The following is a 22,296-nucleotide window of genomic DNA, read 5'->3' as shown; positions in this document are numbered from 1 at the left end:
TTCTTCATATAGATTTATAAAATCCGGTTAATGTATATGTATTGATATAAAAAAGTTAGAGTCTATCCAGCCGCCCTGGGGGTTCAATAATTAAATGAAATCGAGATTCGATCGGCGGGCCAAACATAAATGTTTCTGGTCAGATTTTGACTGAAAAATTGTAAGCTTTATTATTTTAAATCAGATAAAAGTGAATTAAAATGTGAAACATCTTAAGTGATTATTAATCACACTCTCAGTCTCGAACAAAGAAAACAAACACAAGAAGTGAAGTCAGATATCGGCCAGCCGACTGCTATTCTAATCTAGAAAGAGAAAGATAACATATCAGGTACAATGACTCCAACCGCATATTTGAAGCTTTGGCAGCAATGGAAGTCATCTACATCAACTTCTTCAACCCATTCAGGCAAAAAAATATTTTTTTCATTTTCGAGGGCTACTTTTCACCACTTACTGCTTAAATCTGCAACATTGGATAAGCTTTAACATTACAACCAATCAGGATTTTCCAGAACTCTTTTTTTTTTTTTAGTTTCTAGGGCTCTAGCGAGCATTGCGAAATCGCCCCAGCCTGCATGTTAATTTTTTCCTGCATCATTTATTTTTTTTTAACGAATCAATGAAAACAAAACACATTTATAAAATAGTCTACAAGACATTTGGAAATCTGAAGCTATCCTATTTGTAAATAAAAGTTTCATATAATTTTTGTTTTCTTACAAAAACTAAAGTTAAGGTTGGCCCCTTTGAAGTGCTGTAGTTTTATTCCCAATTTAAAAAACTAATTAAAAAAAACTAATTTTAAAATCATAGTGTAAAAAATCTGTGTAATAAAAAAATGAGTGATGGTATAAAAATGAGTCGGTTCAAAATCAGCACTATTACTTTGAATTCTGCATTACTAAATGATTAAAAAAAATACCACATAAAATAAGAGAGCTAAAACAGGTTATAAAAAAGGAGTCACACCGATATGCAGCAACATACCCAAGTCCATGCTCACGAGGGATGAGCTTAAAACACCAATTATTTGCACCATTTACTTGTTGTTCTCTGGAAATAGAACCTTAATCTGAATATCATGAATTCATCTTAAAACTAGATCAAAATCAAACGGAATAAACTTACTGTGGTAAATATCTGCTCTGTGAAACTAAATAAATGGTCACTTCATTTTAACTGGAGAATACCTGCGTTTCTTGATAGCAGTTAATTTTTTGATTTCATGCAAGCAAATTTGTTTGTAGATGTGGCTTTGTTCAGTTACCCATATATAACCTTTAGAGATTACTGGCTTGACCTCTTGACCCAACTCCGCTCTCCACGCTCCCGCGTTCAGTCGTGGCCACGCTACCCGCCTCCAGCGTCCCGTCCCATGATGCACCGTCAATGATCACGCCCTCGTCGGAGAACTGCAGGCTTGGGTTGCGCTGTAACCTATGTCTCGCCTCTAGAGGGAGCCCTACAGGTAGTTGGGAGTTTGCAGAGTCTAGTTTGACCAGGGTGTTCATCGCCTCTGCTAAGAAGTTTGGTGTGCTGAGGTCATCATGGGTCACTCTCTCCTGCACCTGAAATAAGGCATCAGAGAAATCAAAGATTAAATCAAGGCTGGCACAAAAAAAGGGGTGAACTCTCTTCATGTTGTTTCATTAGGTAATGAAACATATCAGAAAAAAAAAAGAAGAGTTACGAAAAGAGAGAGCCTTGGTCAGCAACTTTGTATTACCAATGTTACGTCCCTTTTTCACTGTTTCTCCCCCCCCCCCCCTTAGCAAAATATCTTGTTGCCGCCCTAGGATTACATATGAATTTCAACTGTAGTAACGATCACTCTGTATTTGTGAAAATGATATCTTATAATCTTATCTTATACCGATGTATAATCTTATACCGAGGTTTTTTTACCTGACTGCTAAATAAGCACGAATGCCTGTGAACAAGCAACCAGGGGACCAACGGCTTAAGGTCCTCTCCGAGGGACCTGGTAATGAGGATAAATGCCTTACCAAAGGGATATAATATTGTTAATGGTAAATGAGAATAATGCTGATGACATTGATGATTTAGGGACTGGATGATGATGATGATGATTACGATGTTGATGAAAATGAAAAGCTTATGATATGTGGATGCTGTCTATGACAGTGATCTTGATGATGATGAAGATGGTGATGAAGGTGATCATGTTCATATAATCATCTAATCATGATGGTTAACAACTGTTGCTCAAGATAGAATTTAAAATATCTTCACCTGATTGACCTGTGCATTCCTTAGTCTCTCATCCAAACCTTGTTGAACCAATTCTTCTTCCGTCACACCCACCTCCCCAAAATACTCCCTCAGTTGCTCTGTCATTGGTGCAAGCTTTGTTCCCTCCGCCACTGCAGAAGACTGATGACCACCCCTCCTGTCAAATGGACTAGTCTGGTGTTGATTGTGTGATGAGTACGGGGGACTCCCTTGACTGGTTCCCCCAAATGATGTAGAACTGTTATTGGCTGAATGGTAGGCACCGTGGGAGGATCGACTTGTTGAATGGGGGTGTATTTGAGAGCCATGGCTAGAGGGAATGTGTAGTGGTGAGAGCTCATAAGATGAAAAGCTACCATGATGCTGATTTGGAGAGAGTTTACTTGTATGAAGATGATCAAAGTTCAAGTTGGGATTACCTGGAGTAGCAAATGACCCTGATAGATTCTGCCTAATTTGATCCAGCTCTTGTTGATCTGCATCAAAGTCAATGTTTGGGGGTCTTGTTTGCAAGACCCTACTATGTAACTGGCCAGTGGACAAATCACCAAGGCTAAACTGGTCTCTGGTTGGAGAAGTGGCCAAAGGAGCAGAGTCATCGTTGTCGTCATCGCTCTCGTTCAGAAACGAAGTCAGTGATTCAAGTTCATATTTTTGCTGGGGTGTGAGAGGGCGTTGTTCACGCCTTGAAGGCAAAGCTGGTGAGGCTGATCGGAAACTAGACGAATCTGCATAATGGAGATCATCAGCCACCAGGCGGCTGACCCATTTCTTGGTGGCATGCTCCGATGACCGACGTCCTGATCGGTCATCAAGGTGTGTCAATCTGGCGTAGTAATCGCTCTGCTGATCCCGATCAACGTCAAGACTGTTATCGCCATATCCACTACCACCAAGATTCACACGTGCTAGCAAGTTGCTCAAGTTAGGTACCGACTTTGCTGCTCGCATCTCTGCAGATTTTTTTGCTGACTTGCTGCGGCGTGCTCTTGCACGCATGTGCCCAATTCGATTTAGGACATCCTCGTAAGGTGAGAGCTCCCTCTTGTGTTCACTGTGAGGCGTGCTGCTTCTGCTGTGCTGATCCTGAACGGAGGACAACCCTATGTTGAGGGCATGTAGGCGGTCTTGACCGGTGACCTGATGCTGAGGATGTCCAACGAGTGTTTGAAGAGCTTGCATCCCTGAGATGTGCAGATCGACCAGTCCACTGTGATGCCCTATCCTATGATAACTGTGTTGGGAATCTGAGAGATTGTCCACTGAATGTCGATCTCCCTGCAAGCTTGAACTGCGTGGAGATTGGATGTATGACTGATAAGGCAGGCCGGTCACAGGGTCGTACAACGTGCACGTCTGCACTGATGCATTCATCACTGGTCCATGCTGTCTGGAAGCTTGGTCTATCCCGGGTGGAACACTGTACGGTGATTGGTTCAAGCTGTGAATAGAGAACTGTGATTGGCCAGTTTGAAAAGTACTGGGGTGTGATTGGTTCATATGGCTTGGCACGCCCTGGAATGGACCGATCTGTGGACTCGGGGGTAAGGCAATATTCCCACGAAGCCCATGCAGAGGTTGTCCTGTAACATAACCAGGAGAGGGATTGGCATTCTGGTTTCTGTTCAAGTGGTGTGGGATCCCACCAACATTCCCAACACCAAGATGAGGGGAGCTTAAATCAAGCGATGTTTGATCTGGAGCTGGCAGTCTGCTGGCAATGTGCGGATCGACATCCTGGACTGGCATTCCAACTTTATCATAACCTGGTGCAGCCCTACCATCAAGTTCATCGTCGTGCTGCTGATTTGGGCGGACCACACCTGGAATCCGTCCCGCCCAGAAATCCTGACTGGGTCGGATCCACTGCGACTGTTCTCTATCCTTTTCTCTATCATCATTTACCTTCTCCTTCATTTTATCTTCCTCTTCCTTACCTCCACCTTCAGTTCTTCCTTTTCCATCTTTGCCCTTCCTCCCTCTACCATCCAAATCGCTCTCCCGATCCTCCACCTTCTTTTCAACGTTCCCTTTGGATGATCGTCTCTTTGACCCTTGACCTTTCACCTCAAGCTCCTTGCTAGGTGTGTGCCTCCCAATCCTCTTCAGCAGCGGGTCATCAACCTCAGACTCCATCTCGCTCTTCTCCTCCGCTTCCATCCTTGATTCTTCCACCCCTGATTCTTCCACCCCATCGCCATCCTTCCTCTCCCGGATGGCACCCTTGGTCTTGGTCTTCTCCCGCTGGCCGTCATCTTGAGAACCAACGACCTCTCCCTTCCATTTCTTCACCAGAATGAAATCCTTCTCATCAGCGAGGGTACTGGTGTTTAGGACTCTTAGAAGAACAGTATACCTGCAAGAGGACATGGTGAACAGAAACAGGATTGATAAACATTGTAGAAATAATCTTGATAGCAGCTTGCTATGAAGATTAACTGAGATGAACCCAGTCCAAATGGTATTAGAATATCTGAGAAATAGATCCAATGCTTAGAGACTTAGTGAACATAGACCAACTGGACCTGCTTTTAGTGATAATTACTAAGCAAGCAGAATGATCAAAGGATACAAGTTCTAAATTTCTCTCCAAAAAGGCTTTGAATACTGCTTCATTGCTTTGAATAATGCTACTGCATTATATTCCAGCCAGCCATTATATAATCATAAATTTGATAAGACTCTTTAAAATGATTACAATAAAAGAATCCAGTACGGAAGCTTTACGGTACACCAGTATCCTTTTGTGGGCATATGTTTGGTCCAGTGAAAGGACTACCCAAACTCAACGTTCAGACAGGTGTGTTCTTGCTGTCTTCAAGAGAATGAGCAAATTTTTGGAAAGAGCAGGTGGGTGTTTCATAATGCTGTTCGTAAGTTACAGGAGACCTTACCAACTACTAATACTTGTGATCCTTTCTTAGGAGAATAACCGTTTGGGGCCGATATTTACCTATAGAAAATATTGCTAGTCATTCATAAAGTTGCGCGTAACTTACTAACAGCTTGAAACGTCCACCTTGTAATATAAAAGAAATGTTCTCACCTATTAGACAAGTGCTTTGCTTTCTTCTTCCTCACTCTCTCCCCAATGGTCTCTGCATACTCCATCATCATCGTCACATCCTCCTCTCTCGGCGGATGATGCTTACGAAGAAACCGCTCCACGTCCTCGATCCAGCGGTACTCTGCATCTCCAATGTCCTGCTGACGACGACTATTGGTTTGCTCCGATCGGATGTCATCATGGATGTCGACGATGTCGTGCGGGAGAAACTTGAGACCTCGCACACACCATCTTGCAATCTGAGAGAGACGAGATATCAAAGCAAACTTGAGCAAATTCACATTTTTTTCAGCCATTTCCAAAAGGGCTACACAACAGCTACAAAGGGGCAAAAACGGAGAGAGAAAATTGCTACAGAAGGGAGGGAAAATAGAAAGTTCCTCACTGTGAAACCTGCAATACCTATCTATGATAACACTAATGAGTATTGATTACCAGAAATAAGGACATTTTCTTTAAATTATGGATCAATAACAAATGCAGCATATGAAACATCACTGAAGTGATTTCATAAAAAAAAAAGCTAACCCAGGAATATCAACAGACCTACCTTGTCATATAGACCATAGAAATTTCTCACAGTGGACAATAGGTGGCGCCGATCATCTAGCATGCTCTGGTAGTTTTCTGCATGGCCTTCTAGAGCCCTGATTGCGTTCCTCAGAAGAGCAAAGCCTTGAGTTCCTTCTCCTACGAGAGCTTGGACGTCATCCTTTAAACTCTCTGCTTGGCCTAATTTGTCCTACAGGAAAAAATAATAATAAAAATAAGAATGATACGTAATTAGAATATATCATCTACTTACTTAGGAATCATTTCTCCTAGGAAAGCTTGGACGGCATCCTTTAGGCTCTCAGCTCGGGCTAATTTATTCAACAGGAATAAAAAGAGATCAAAATTTCCAGAACTATAAACCATACACGCTGTAAGACAGTAACTGTGGAAATTATTCATTTCAATTTTAAATACAATTATCATATTTTGGGTGAATAGTGAAGCCCAAAGGTAATAAAATGCATCTTGTTAATCCATAGTTCTTGATGAGCTCTCTACCAAGTGTTAACAAATTTGCAATCGGCTTAAAGAGACATATCACCAGGGCTTTAGAACACAACTAGTTTCTGGATAAGCTGCACATGGCTGCTACCAATGCCCAGTAATTTTGTAGGACTCTGCACAGATGTTTGGCCCAAATATTGCAATTGTCTTTTCACATTTTCCCTCATTTGTGCAACTGTAGGGTGGCTACTTGAGTTAGATGGCTAGTTTTAGGGTTCAACTACACATGTGTAATCTTAACAAATTAACATAGAAGTCTCCCAGTTCAAGGTTAGGGTGGAACTGCCCAAGAGCACTTGGCCCACTTTATTCCTCTCTCCTTTCCAAAATCATCTCATCAATTAACATAATCATTGGCCAATCAGGAAATAGTGTATCCTCTGGGTGGACATACACTCTATCAACATTATATGAAACATAGAAAAAATTAATGACCAATCAGCAAAGAGTGTATAGTGTACCATGTGGGTGTATGCATGTACCCTGTATCCACATTACATATAAATACAACAGTGCATTAATGAGTATGTTAGATTCAAATAAAAGGACAGTGTATCAATGTGTGTAACAGAGAACATGACTGCACAGAGAATCATTGAAGCATCCATGTCTAAACAAAGAAGTGAAATTTACAAAGACTGAGCAGATGAACTGAATTGCATCTAACATTCCAACTTGTTTATAGAAAGTTCTCTGACCTAGAGAATACTAAACTGCATCTAACCTGTACATGTAAATACAAAGTTCTCTGACCTATGAAAATAAGGCTCTACACAACATAAAAATGTGCCTGAGTGAAAAGTTGTCTGTCCTAACAGTATCAAAATCTTAGGGCCTCAAATCAGTCATTTGTAGTAGAGCATTAGAAGAGCATGTTTGGATACAGTGTAAGAATGGAACAATAGCTGACCATTTTAATCTGTTTAGTGGGGCATTGCTTTGGTCATTGGCCATACTGTCCCAAAGCTTGGGTTTCTTGACATCCTGTTATTGATTTTCTTCTGATGAACAATAGAGCATAAGCCATTGCAATTGCAAGAGGCTGATCAAAAACCATAACTATACTATATAAAATCTGTGCAACACCCCCTTCAACTCTGAACAGTCCCAGGCTATTTCAAGTCTTGTCAGTTCCAGATCGAAGGAGGGTGGGGGTAGTATCATTGTGTCCCCTTTAATATCTCGACCGCAGATCCCACAATCACCACAAAAGCTTACACGATGGTAGAAAATAATAATAGCTGGATTTATAAAGCGCTTTTTGCCTGAGGATACAAATCGCTATTATTACCTCAGCTTTAGCTCAAGCTACCATCAACGGTGCTCAGTGCATGCCGGGTACCCATGATGTGATGATGTGATCCATAGGGCTGCATAGCTAACTTTCACTGGGTAAATGGAGGGCAACTTTATGGAATAAATGAATTAATTTGGTTTTGGGGACCGGGACACCAGAATATGCATGGATAGCAAGTGTAATATTGGCATCTCTTAAGTCAAACAGATTTCTGTTAAGCCAATCACCCCTGCCCCCGCCCCCTGCGGTGCTACCCCTGATTGAATGTACTTGATGTGTTTAATACTGTAGAATACAATGAATACCAACTTAACATAGAGAACAAAATAAAGTGGATCACTGTAGCTTACCAATGCGAGTGAGGCCACACCCGTTTCAAAGTGATTACATAACATCTCTGCCCTTCCTATAGAGTCTGCTATCTCAAGTCTCTTCAGACCAGTAGGACCCTCATTCAGCAACCAGTTGGAAAGCTATAGAGAAAAATTTAAAAATTTAAACAAAATTAGGTCCAGCTACATAAAAACTTTTCTACCATGGTAATTTGTCATAAATCTTTTGAAGATTCAGCATATAATGCTATGAAATATATTTCCCCTAATTTAATGATTATCAGAAAGCTCTTGACAAAACGAGAGCGATAGTCACAGGACAGTAGTGTAGCAGTGTTTAGGGTCACTGCAAATAAAGTGAAATTACATACCTGAAATGAGATGAAGAAGAAAAGCTTAAAACAGATAGAAACAACGTACAAAATGACCCCATGGCAAATAACTTACATTCTGTACATCCTCAAGAAGCTCAAAGCGTTTCATCTCGTCCTTGACGCGACCTTCGACCCTATCCTTGGCCGCATCCAGCCTCTGTTTCATCATAGTAAGCTTCTCCCTACAGTATTCAGCCAGCAGACGAACCTCACGGAAGACAGGCTTCTGGGCCACGGCTGCAAAGACCTCGTCACTGTCCGACTGTGTGATCTTTGACAGCAGGTCATCGCACTTTCGGCTCAGAGATTCCAGGTCAAGCTCTCTACACGGAAAGAAAATTGAACAAAAATGCCAGTTGTGGTAAAACTTCAAAACAAACACATGCATTTCACTGTGTTGGCGATATTTATTAGACTTCATGATTTTGCAAAGTTAGGTTTATAACATGACCTAGATCTACAATTCTAGCCAGCTAGTCTATGCCGATCCTTTCTTTCTTAGAATTTGAATACCACAGAACGCTACGTCAGACAATCTTAAGAAACATCTTCATTTGAAAGTGCTACCTGCTTCTTTTTTTTTTTTTTTCTCTCTTCCTTATACTTAGGTGGTCCGTTTCCTGACCATCATATGCCCGTGAAAGAAACATGGTGTGCTGTCAAACAGCTACACACTATCCTAATACTACTCCAACAAATACAGTCAGACGGCAGGTCCCAAGAAAGTGGCTTCTTTCATCCAAGTGATATTCATGACTTGAGATGTTTTGCATATTTAATGAGCTTGATGCGGACCAAAACACCTCTTTTCATTCGGTCATTGCTGCTCTAATTGTGCATCGAATTTCATAAATTTGGTATCATTGTAAAGAAGAAGAATCATTCTTTCAGGTCATGTGTTTGAATTTATTCAAAGATTTTGTAATATAGGTTAAAATTTTGATCTAAAATATGCTACAAAATAATTATTTTCACCTGACAAAAGCTGCTATTTTTACACTTTATTTTTGTTTGAGCCCAAATGATTTTTAGATCATGATAAAGCTGAATATGTATGCTTAAAAATGATATAGGTTTCAAAATAAGAATTGGTTTAATCGGGTCAAGATCACACTTTTCATTTGCCAAGTACATAAAGCAGCTTGAAAACAAGAATACTGCACACTGATTGGTCAAAGAGACCACCCATTGGCAAATTCCAACGGTTCCAGTGCCTGGATTCATGGGAAGGTCACACTTCCCATGTGGTAATCTCCTCAAATACCCCGCGCCTGTTGTTCTGTGAACCTTATCCAGCCAATCAGAACTCTGGATTTCATGCAAGTACAAAATTTCAGAAATCTCGTCTTGTACCTTGGTGGGAAAAGTGTGATCTTGACCCGATTAAAAGGTGCCGCATATCAAGAGTGGCATTGTGAGAAAGTACAGAAGTTCAGCTTTATGGTGATATAGATATCATTGAGGCTCAAAATAAAAAGTTTTGCACAATTTGCAAAAGAAAACAGAGGAAGAAAATTCAGTTTTGAGGCACATTTTCAGGCCAGAAATTTACTTATTTAACAAAATATTGTATACAAAATAAATGACCAATATGAAAGAGTAACATTTACTCTATCTGATGGTGCAATAATATTTCATTTAATTTGAGATTAAAACAGGTAAATTCTTAGAGAAAGAAAATCTCACGAATCACGAGATTTTGCAAGGAGGAGGATTCAGCCACGAGATGATTTGGATGAATCTGGCCTTTTTGCTCATTAGCATAGGGACCTGCGGTCTGACTGAATAAATGAAGTCAGACTGCGAAACTGTATTTATATCTAAGTTAAACAGAGCCCAATACCTGTGCTATTTTTCTTCACAAAACGTTCCTCAAATGTCAAATTCAATATTCACCCTCTGTCTGAAAGGAATGACCCATAAAAAACACCACACAAACCTGAATAAATCTTTGATCAAATGTTCTATGTTCTCCCGCTGTCTTTCTAAGTCCTCTCTTGTTTCTCCGAGATCAAAGCTCTCAAGATCGTCAAGTCTGGAGAAGGCATCAGGCAGCTTTGGAATCACTTCCTCGTAACACACAAAGAAAGGCTCCACAGTCTAACGTAGAAACAAAACATGTAGGGCTGAGTCAAAATGTTTAAACAGCTTTCAAACGATCATTAACCCTAACTAGGCCGGGCTTTTTTGGCTGTTCTGTGGCCGGGGGGGGGGTTGATTCAACCCCCCCTAAGATCTCGGCCGCGGATCACGCGAGCGACGCAAAAATTTGCACGCTGGTAGTGTGCGATGTAATCTACAAGGCTGTATGGTGAAATTTTCAAAAATAATGAGATTTTATTTTATATGAATTAATTATGCTAATGTATGCATAAATCATACTTTTTGCTCTAATTCACTAAATAAAGCTCCTAGAATGCTGATTTTTGGTAAAAATATTCTTTGTAGCATTCTTAACAATGGCAATGGAAAAAAACTTCGGTTTGGAAATCAATTTCTTATGTATTTTATTGTTTTATGAATTTCTTGTGTATTTCTTTGTTTTTCAACCTTTCGTTTTTCTTTGTTTTTTTCACCAGATTTATTGCACAACCTTTTTGAAGCATAATTATGCTAAAATCAACTGCTTTCAGCTGTTTAAAGTAAAAATAATCATATCTTTATGAATAAGATGAGAAAACTCAATTTGCATTGACTTTGTACACAAAATCACGTTTTGGAACAATTTTTGGTCTGACATGCACTTACAAAATGTTGCGTAATTTCGGAACCGCGTACCCGGGCATCGTAAATTTGGTCTGAAAAGATACGCGAGACTTAAAAGTATAAACTCTGCGAGTGGCGCGGTCAAAAAATTTCGCGCGTCAGAATGATCGCAGAAAATGTTGAATCAACCCCCCCCGGCCATTTTTGGGTTAAAATAAATATTGGACGTATTGTGGTTCCACATGTAGACTTTCATGTAGGTAGACTGAGTACAACATCAACTGAAAACGATCTTTCAGAGTCAAGAAAGATGGCAATATTCTTCATTTTCTTGATAGTTTCCAACGAAATCCAATGTCAAGGAAATTAGGAAAATACTTTATGGAAATAAAAGAGTGATATTTCAGCAACTTTTTGTGAATACTTCTGTGCTGGTTAATCTTCACCACTCATTTTTTAAAAGCGTTTTAACACATTTCAAAATGAACGTAATGACTTAAGCCTAATCATAAGAACCATTTGCAACTAGTTTAGTGGGTGATGGAAAAAAATATCTTCACTTTACTCAAATTTCCCTGCCATTTCTAACAAGGAAAAGGTTATATTTGACAAGTTATACAGTTGGGGGGGGGGGGGGGAAGGGGGGAAGGGGTAGCCCATAATCTAGGCTGAGGCTACAAGTATATTTTCGCTTTTACCATTGATGCAAGGAATGAGCCTGAGGGGGAAGACTACGAACAATGACTGCTTAATGACATTAACACTTCCGTCTTGCTTTAGTCATTGGTTTTCTTTTATTCAATCAGGATTGAGTGCAGATTTTTCAAACAGATAACTGCCCCCAGACATGGATATTGGATATTCTGGAAATCATTTTCAAGGAACTTACCTTTCTGAAGCGAACCCAAGCGCTATGTGAGTACTGGAGGTAACCACCAAGATCCGCTGTCAGCTGGCTCTTATCAACGTGATTGTACAAATCCATTTCATCTACAACAAGGGTCGTCTATAGGAACAGATATATAGGACAGGGAAAGAATATTAAATATGGCATATTCATCATGATCTAGAAAGCTCCTGGGTCATAATAGAATATATACTTTAATTCTGTAATTGATTTCAAATTCAAGAACTTTACGCCACATTTAAACTCTTTGTGAAAGATTCCCTTAGAATTACATATAATACAAATAAGGTTTAAAGTAATCTTTCCCTTTTGAGAAATACCAATCATATACAAGCAAAGTTCAAATACTGTGAGGAGTCTAGCATAGGTTGTATGTCTATTTACCTGGAAGTGTGTAGATGGCATATGTTTATTGCTCTTCTTCTTGCTCTGCCTGAGTGCTAGTAAAGTCTGAGTCTCTTTGAGGCTTTTCTTGTTGATCGGTTGTATCAGGTACAGGACAAATGGACCGACTACACTGCTTGTTTCAGCCTGCAATGACAAAGGATATGCCCATTTATTATAGTTCAAGACACGGGTGCATTGAAGGGAGAAGTACATCTTTTTCTCTCAGCCAAATTTAACAAAGAAAACTGACAAAGTAAATTTATAGAGGCTTGTTAAGTTGAAAACAGCTATACGATTCAAGACGAGTTTCTTTGAGGCAGTTCTTGTTGATAGCTTGTATCAGGTTTATAACAAAAGGACCAAGATGATCAACCACAATGCTTGTCTCATTCAGCCACAATTTATCTGTTGCACTACAATGCTGTGATTACGACTTTCTTCTACTGACACAATAAAATGATAGACAGGTGTACATGTGTATTTCTTGCCTTCAGAGTAAAGAGATACATGTAACATTGTGGAGCGTTGTGACCCAGTGTTTAGTTTTTAGGCTTTGAAACTGAGGGTTCTGGGTTCAAATCTCAGCCATGACGTAGTTTCCTTCAGCAAGAAATTGATCCACATTTTGCAGCACTCGATCCAGGTGAGCTAAATGGGTACCTGGCACTAATTAATTCCTTGAAATGCGTATAATAATAATAGACATTTATATAGCGCCATCTATCTAGAAATATTCTATTCCGAGGCGCATTGTTTATTATTATTACCCCAGCTTTAGCTCGAGCTGCCTTTCAGCGCTCATGCATTCAAGGAATCAATCCTGCCGGGCACCCATTCACCTCACCTGGGTTGAGTGCAGCACAATGTGGATAAATTTCTTGCTGTAGGAAATTATGCCATGGCTGGGATTCGAACCCACGACCCTCTGTTTCAAAGTCAGAAGACTAATCCACTGGGCCACAACGCTCCACACTGTACGTAATTACGGCTGCCACGTTACAACCGGGGTAATAATATCCAAGTCATAATCATGACACAATATGCGCTGTACAATAACTGTTTATAAACTCCACCATGCAAACCTACAAAGATCATCCAATAACTGTTCATTATCATTATTATTATTGATATTACCTGTAAACTGTTTAGGGAAGACTTGAGCATAGAGATGAAATCTAACGATGAAAACCGCAGATCAACAATGAAAGCAAAACCATGCACCTTGGTGGTAGGACTGAAAGAACAAACAGAAAAGGAAATGTAATAAGATTTTTCTAAAAAGGGAAGAAATGTAGAAGTAAAAAAGCTATTACAATAGAGTTTTATCATGTCCCTCTCTGCTTTCTCCTCCTTTTCTTTCTACAACTAGAACAAAAAAACAATAGGTGGAGGTCTGTCTGCCACAAATAGTTAATTAACTGGCACAATGAATACCAGATGATAATCAGTATAATAAGTATTAATGAATATGCTCATTTTTTTTAAACATACTTGTTAGTTGAATAAATTTTTAGCTTCAACCAACCTTTAATTTATATATGGCGAGCTTTCGTCCACTCCTGATTGATCAGTCAGTCTCAAGTCAATTGATCAGTCTACATAATTAAAGGTTGGATGAAGCTTAAAATTTATTGACTAAATCATCCCCAGCTGATAAAATTTTTCTCTATTATTTGTTACTTGTACATGCATACAATGACCAGGAAAAACATTACACGGGGGCTCGGGGCGAATCTGCCCCCGAAATGCCCTATATAGCCCTGCAAAACTAAAAAAGAGCCCCTGAAAATCAAATAGGGTCCAATGTAAACTTTAATACAATGTGGCAAATTTGGTCTTGTGAACTAAAAGGTAGCCCCAGAAAAAAAAAATCCCTGACAAGACCTAGCAAGGATGAAACCCAAGATAGTGAAATACTTGAAGCAGCATCCAGATACTGACCTTGTGATATTGATGTAATACCGTAGGATGCGATCAAGCCCACTGCCCATGACCCTTGACCCCAGTATCCCATGATTCTGTGCAGGAAAGGTCACAAGAGGTCGTCCGCTCTGATCCCGCCCACCTGGTAAAAACAAAGAGTTTGGATAAAAATTGCATTCATTTTTCAAATCATCACTCTACATCATATATAAATATTTATTACATGATATGTACTTTGACTACATACGACATGTTATAGATTTCCAAGATGCGGAGGTAGTATACCCTCCCGTACAATTTTCCCCACATAATTGACTATGAAAAAGATGTCTCTTTTAAAACATCATTAATGAAAAGCTGTTCTTTCCATAAAGTCAGGCTCGTAAGTTTTCAAGTACCCCTTCAAGAGCTCACTTTATTCATCATCCCAGTATAGCTTCTTACATGAGCTGCCAAAGGGATTACTACATCAAGATAGTACGGTATTGGTATTATCCATCACTCCCAATGGAATCCCCTTTCATTATCAACAGACCTACTGGACCCCGTTGCAGAAAAGTTACTATTTTAGTAACTTTGCGACCAAATGGCAACTACCATGGTAACCATGCTTATCAGCCAAATCAAAATCAAGGATTCCAGGAAAATTGCCATTGGAAGGCAAAGTTACTATTTTAGTAACTTTGCAATCCAATGGTAACTACCATGAGCACAATGCTCATCAGCCAATCAAAATCAAGGATTCCATGAAAATTACCATTCGATGGCAAAGTTACAATAATAGCAACATGGCCCTGTAATTCCCTGTACATTCTAATTGTAGCCTCACATGGTGACATTCTCTGATGTGCCCTATAAAACAAGCATGAGATTGGACCAGAACCCCGTCTTACAAAGACTTACGATTGATTTGATCAACCACAACTATGGAAAGCCAGCAATGTCAACATCTAAACTAAACATCATGTTTGTTCAAAATATTTTCTAGATATGAGGTATATTCATACAATCATTGTTTTCTTGAAAATTTGGTGTGCTTCTTTGTTTACAATTTATTTAAAGGACATTGTGCAAATTTCCCAAAGAAAAAAATACGATGTTGATGGATTTCCATATACTTGTGGTTGATCGGATCAATCATAGCTCTTTGTAAGACAAGGCCCTGGGGCTTGCGTTACACCCATTGAACATGATTGCTTTGAATGCCCACCTCACCTTCCTTGAGCACCATCCTTAAATCTCACCTATCTCCGTAAGATACAGCACGACCTTTGACCTACCTGACATGATGGCCACCTCAGAATGTAGAAGCTCCTCGTCTGGCATCCTGGCCACAGGCTCCATCTTCAACAACTCACCTGAACAAAATAAACAAACAAATGTGGGTCATTGTACGTTTGAGTTCTCTTGTGTTGAGTCAGATAAAACTGTCTGTGATCACAATTTTATAACTGTATCAGTGTTAGCGAGAAACACTAATAATAGTAGCGAGAAACACTAATAGTGGTAGCGAGAAACACTAATAGTGGTAGCGAGAAACTATAACAGGGAGTTTTTGCATTAACTATGGAGACAATCTCTACAATGCATCGATTCCTTTGAAAATGCAATTAAAATCACAATGGAGAGCTGATGGGCTTAACTGTCAAAAGCTGGTAGACTGGGACAGCTGATCACCCGAAGATTTGCACCAGACGAACAGTAGCAAAAATGTTGTTGTCCAGTGTCGAGAGATTCCGATGCTATCCAGTTCCACCAACTTTCGTCAAAAGCCGCTCAGCTCACCACTGTAATTTGACTTGCATTTTCAAAGGAACTGGTGCATTGTCAAGAGTGTCTCCGTAGTAAATGCAAAAAGTCCTGAATACTCATAGTTCCAGGGTGTGTTTTACAACTTAGATATAAAGTGCATAATTAATCAAATGGCTGGATAATTCCTAGCTGTAGTAACCTACACATTATCTTCAATATTTTAATTCTACAATGCTTTTCACAAAATGAATTATGCACCAATGTTTGATAAATATATTTTCATATTTTTAATGTTTATTTTCTACTTCTATCTCAATATAGTTCATAAAATCTTGAAATGTATTGTCATGTTTTGTGCCCTTAATTCGACAGAGCCCGCTATTCCACAGCCGCCGCCCTCCGTTCAACTTGGCACATCCCGCGTTCAAAAGTCATTGCGGGCGAGCGCTGCAACACATTCAATATGCAACCCGAAAGTTGCAGTGGCCATTAGTTCTGTGCATTATGCTCGGACGCCATATCGCGTTCAACGCTAGCGGACGACACTTTGCTTATTACGTGATGTCATCCAGCCACTACCGCAAGCCAATTTATGAATTCGACAGAGCACTCGATTCCACAGCCCCCGCCCTCTGTTCGACATAGCGCATCCTGCTTTCAAAAGTCAGTGCGTGCGAGCGCTGCAACGCATTCAATACTGTATGCAACCCGGAAGTTGCAGCGGCCATTCGCTCTGTGCATTACGCTCGGACGCCATGTTGAATGGAGGCCTGCCGCTACATAGTGGCAAATTGTATAGAACGAATAGCATCGCGTTCACCGCTAGCACTTTGCTACATGATGTCATCCAGCCACTGCAACAAGTATTAAAGCATGTGCAGTGCAAGCCTCCCAGTGCCCCACACAGTATTCCATCAGAACAAGTCTGCAATTCTCTATCACCTCATACCAAAATCAACTTAAAATATCACTTTCCTATATTTATATGAATCATAGAAAGGTATTTTTGGAGGATCTGTTTTCTCAACGATACCGCACAGGTAAGCAAATATTGATTACTTCTTGTTTCCTTAAAATCTAAAAAAGTAGCATCGATACTGCATCGTGTTCGTTATAGTTTGTAGAATCTATTGCAACATGCACAAAGTCAATTGATTTCCGGGTTTCAGAACATTGCATGAATATGCATGAAATTTCCGAATCGCAATAATTTTTTATCGATACCTAGCGATCCGATCACAAACCAAGACCAGATATATGACCAGATATCGTTATCGCCAACAATACTTCTGCACACGACCTGAATGAAGTATTTTGGTGACCGTGTGGTCATGATATTATCTGCGCGATGGACCAATCAGCGGTCTCCAAATCGCTGTGCGGAGCTAGGCTATCCGTTGTACACAATAAATGGACAATTTGCCACTGTGCGCTAGCATGCAGTAAACTTGATTTGTGTGCAAAATCAATGCTGTAGACAGTAGATTTCTTTTTTTTTTTTCTTTTTTGGAAAGATTGGTAATTTTGAAGAAAAGATCCTAAAGTTGCTAAAACGTTCACGATCTCAAAACAAAATATTGTCTTCATTCTTAGCGAATTTTTGGCGACCCCACTTCTTGAATACCGTATGACTATAAGAGCTCTATGCCGCCACATGCTCTGGAAATATGGCACAGATTCCACATTTTCAAGGCAAAAATTTGACTTTTTAAAGGTGATTTTGGAGTTGAAATCTGGACTTTCATGGGGTGAGTGATCAGTGATAGTGCCTGTGATATTGTGTGTTGTGGAGATTGAGTGTGCTAGCTTGTGAATGAGTTTGCCATGACATGTTGAATGGCAGCACAATGTTCCAGAAATCAAGAATAACCTCTTAAACGAAGACAAATGGTCGCATTTTGGGTATGCAAAAAGTGTGGCGGATGAACAATTTTCCTCACTGTGCCATGGATAAATTGTTGCTACATCACTGTAGAATCTTGACCAAATTTATTGAGCAAGATCTCATTTTGAAGCTAGAACTATAGGGCTTTTAATAGGCTTGATATATTACTATAAAAATAGATCAATAAAATATCAGGAACAAAAACTACAGCACATTATAAAGTTTGAAGTAACAGGGGTGGCGGAGCTAGTGGATGCGGTGAATGATAATTTAATGTCATCCTCATATTTCTAGGCAGTTTAAATGCAGGGAACAACTAAATGTTATAAAAATTTGACAATTTTGAAGCAGGAATGAAATACATGTGTATGTCAGCTCTGATCTGCAACCTTATCAATTAGTAAACTGGAGAAATTTGGTTAATTGTCTAATTTGCAAGCTTAATTTTTTAGTACAAAAGTGGTGTTTCATTGTGCACAACAAACATTTCTACACATGATGTAGTCATTTTGCCAAACACATAAACAGTGACAGACATTTTGGGGGCAAAAATGTGAAATTAAATATTATTAATTTGTGTAATTAATATACATACAATATCAGATTATTATTAACTTTTTTTTACAGATCATTTAATTATTGAGGTTACAAGATTAAAACTGCAAAATACTAGTCAACTAGAGGGATCCAATTTGGATTCCAAAGTTGCATTAATTTATGACACCATTTTATATGCATCATCAGGTTCAATTTGAGAAAACAAATTTCAAAATTCATATACTTTGACGTCTAATTAGCTGTTAATTAGTCTTTTTGAGGAAAAGTAAAGGTATTTCAGACTTAAAACTTTTTCATTATTTACAGAACGGTAATACCTAGATCTGTAACATATAAAAAAAAAAATTTAAGACCATTTTTACCCTTGTTCGCGATATTGGACAACCTTATGACATGCGAGGGACAGAGACCACAATTACGGGGATCGAGAGTAACTTTTTACTCTAACTATATAACTTTTTACTGCCCCCCCCCTCCCCTATCGTTGCGTTGGTGTCATCTCTCACTGAGTCTCTTCTCAGAATTTGTCTTGGTCAGCTCAGAAATGTTGTTGTTCAACCATGTGTTCACCGTTTGGAATTGGAAAACATGGTGTGTCAGCAAGAAACACTAAGGTCATTTGTTATAAGATGCTCCTGAGGCCAATAATGGAGTATGCATCTGAGACCCATTCACACAGTCAAAAATCAGAAATCCGGAAATGATACAACACAGGTACGCTCGCTATGTTTGTCACGACTACCGAACTACAAGCAGTATTTCTGCTATGGCTATGCTTCGACAATTACAGTGGCAAACCCTTCAAGAGCGTAGGGCCCAAGCCAAGACTCTACTAATGTATTGCATCATTAATAATCTTGTAGACGTCCAGCAACAACTGAAACACTCATCCTTCAAATCCCGAGGACGAGGTCATTATCAAAAACTCATGATTCCATTTGCAAATACGGAATGTTACAAAAATTCCTTCTTTCCTGCCACTGCCAAGTTATGGAATTCCCTACCTCGAACGTCGTAGACAGCACCTCAGCAAATATATGCAAGAGTGAGGTGCAACATGTCAGACTGTTAGTCTGCATTTGTTTGTAAATATATAAATATTATAAATATATGTTGGCTTTTTTACCACAAGTTACAACTTCAACGGTGGATACTCAGCATTCAAATCCACAATACTTCTACGACGATACTCAGCAGGATCCATAAGTCAGGATGTAGTGCTACGACAATACACCACAGGTGGTATGTACTAGTCTTAGGTGAGTTAGGAAGAAATTTATGAAATTGTGTGTTTTCGAACTTTCAAATTCTAGGCCTAACTAGTATGATGGGGTGTCCAAACTTCGCTGACTTTTAAAAAATATTCATCAGGCTTAAATTTGTTCACAAAATATTCATAATTTATACAAAACCAATTCAAGAAATATTTACCACATTGACGGCAAGATCCTAAACTATAAAATCATGGACGAAAATGTAAAGTAGGTCAAGGGGTTTCGCCGGTATCGCTATCTCAAAATTCTATTCCGATCGGCGAATGCGCGCTGTGCTGGAAAACTGTTCTGAAAAGTGTGACCTAACTTCGCGGACCAAAGTTTTTGTGGAGATTTAAACAAAAACTCAAGCTCAAAAAGTGAAATATTTAATTATACCAGATTGACAGCAAAATGCTATAGAATCAGTTAGTACCACATTTAACTCACATTTTTGATGATTTCTGCTTGCAAAATGGTGATATCGTGATGCTTGTTGAGAATATCAGATTTCTTCAAAACGGGCGCCAAGGCAACGGTCGACGGTGACAAATTTGCCGATCTTTTGTCAATATTTTCATGATTACTGAACTCATCCTAAAGAAACTTACACCAAAGCAAAGGGTAATTTTAGGTCGCTTTTCACGTTGATGATGTCAGATTTTAAGGATATCGGCTAGTTTTTGAGATAATGACCGTCCGGTATAGCCTAGGCCTAGGCCTAGTATTTAGTAGTAACTTAGTTACTTAGAATCGATCTGAGCCTTTAATATTCTGGGACTTGAGCAATGATCTTTGTAATGTTAACCACAAATATCAGTCAGATTCTATTCAAATATTCACATCGTCACAGTTTTTTATCGTTTGTAAAACCAAGAATCTTTCCCTGACACTCTAACGTTAGTTTAGACTTTAATACACTCAGTCACACGCTCACCTGCTCACGACAGACAGCGACATCACACACATGAAACACGACACCTTGCCACGCACGATTAGCCCGCGTCAGTAGCAACACACAATTCAATTTATTTCAGCATCGCGGCCAAAACAACACCAAAAAATCGAATATTTCGGGTGAAAAGTATACTTACAAAAGTGATAATCGTCAACTTCCATCCTTACTTTGTGTAAACTTCGGCTCGTGTAAGAAAAAGGAAACCCATTTTAAATCAAATTACAAGAAAATGTACGTTTCATTACGGCAGAAATACAGACGACCACAAACATGACAAAATTATGACTCGAACTCAGAAATCAAAAATTAAAACCTCAAAATAATTGCGTCAGATATTGTCGCAGATGACGCTAGACCTAAATTTGCACTGGGTCTATCAAACGATGTTGATTTTTCTTTTTTTTTCTTATTTCTCATAATTATAAGCCTACTCATAAAAAAGCTTTTTATTTGTTTTAATTAATTTGTATCCGTATAATTAGCACCCCCTTAATTTATATACAATAACATAAAAAAAAACCTGTCCTTTTCAATTACTTAGTCATGCTAGTCATAGCATTATTCTTCAAAGCTATTGTTTTTCTGAATAAAATAAAAATGACCTTTGTTCAATATATTTTGTGTGTTGGTGCAGCGGTTATTTTTCCGATTTATTTAGTTCTTCACATTTTGTATTCTGTCTTTGAACGAATCATCCCATTATGCTTCCATATCCAGGGATGGCAAGACATCGAGGGGTCTAGTTCAAAAGTAAAAAAAATCAAGAAAAGTGTGGAAGAATAGAGAAGTAAGAAGAGTGTGCAAAAGAGACGCCTTGGTCCAATACCCCTGGGGAGCGTTTCATGAAAGGACATGTCGGACGTTTTATCCGACAAGTCCCATTTTATCCGACAGTTACCAAAGTAACAGTACCTCTCAGCCAATCAACATCAGAGAAAGATGTCATATCTGACAACTTGTCGGATGAAAATGTTGATGAAACACTCCCCTGTAATTCAATTGCTAAAAAATACCCTGACGTCACCCCTGCCCAATCTTTATTCTAAAAAAAAACAAAGTAAACCAAACCAAACAAAATATATTCATCAAAGGTATAAACTCAATATAAATGAAGTCTTGGTGAAAGGGCATCGAAATTGAGTTAATTTCAAATGCAATTAAGTTGTGTAAAAAAAAAATTCACGTGCAAATATGAATTGCATCTTTTCATGCGAGAAAAAATGTAAAGAGAGCAGGGCCCTGAAAACGATTTTTTTTTTGCTGGGGGTGCCGAAGTAAATTTGACAAGCAAAAAAAAAAAAAGTTTTACTACAAAATGAAGATCGTATTGGTTCTAAGAAATAAAAAATGAAATAATAATAATAAAAACCACCAAATGGTGGTCATTTCAATACATTTCTCCAATTTGACACACCTACCAGCTGCCTATGGAAAATAATACGCGCAGCTCACCCGCTTTCAAGGGCCATGAACATGATGAAGAGAGAGACAGGGAAAAATAAGTTTGGATGCCTTTTACTTAGTCAACAGGGTATAACAAAAACGCGGAAGGCAGATAATATTCCCAGTAAATAATTGTGAC

The 22,296-nt window shown here is 39.0% G+C and overlaps 1 protein-coding gene across 1 annotated transcript; it reads right to left on the bottom strand.

Moving 5' to 3' along the window:
- Positions 1 to 453: 453 nt before the first annotated feature.
- Positions 454 to 21,099, bottom strand: LOC129263645 (uncharacterized). Its single transcript, XM_064101269.1, has 13 exons — positions 20,851 to 21,099; positions 15,589 to 15,666; positions 14,327 to 14,450; positions 13,520 to 13,619; positions 12,383 to 12,529; positions 11,981 to 12,097; positions 10,325 to 10,485; positions 8,459 to 8,708; positions 8,030 to 8,152; positions 5,874 to 6,065; positions 5,303 to 5,562; positions 2,257 to 4,612; positions 454 to 1,571 (listed from the first exon to the last, which is right to left on the bottom strand). Exons 1-13 carry the CDS (start codon positions 20,873 to 20,875, stop codon positions 1,284 to 1,286), a joined length of 4,221 nt encoding a protein of 1,406 aa, XP_063957339.1. The 5' UTR covers positions 20,876 to 21,099; the 3' UTR covers positions 454 to 1,283.
- Between the last annotated feature and the right edge of the window lie 1,197 nt (positions 21,100 to 22,296).

This window comes from Lytechinus pictus, chromosome 6, assembly GCF_037042905.1.
Source record: "Lytechinus pictus isolate F3 Inbred chromosome 6, Lp3.0, whole genome shotgun sequence".
In the NCBI taxonomy this organism is placed as follows: domain Eukaryota; kingdom Metazoa; phylum Echinodermata; class Echinoidea; order Temnopleuroida; family Toxopneustidae; genus Lytechinus; species Lytechinus pictus.
The sequence above is the reverse complement of the archived record's forward strand: the minus strand, read 5'-3'. Positions and strand labels throughout refer to the sequence as shown.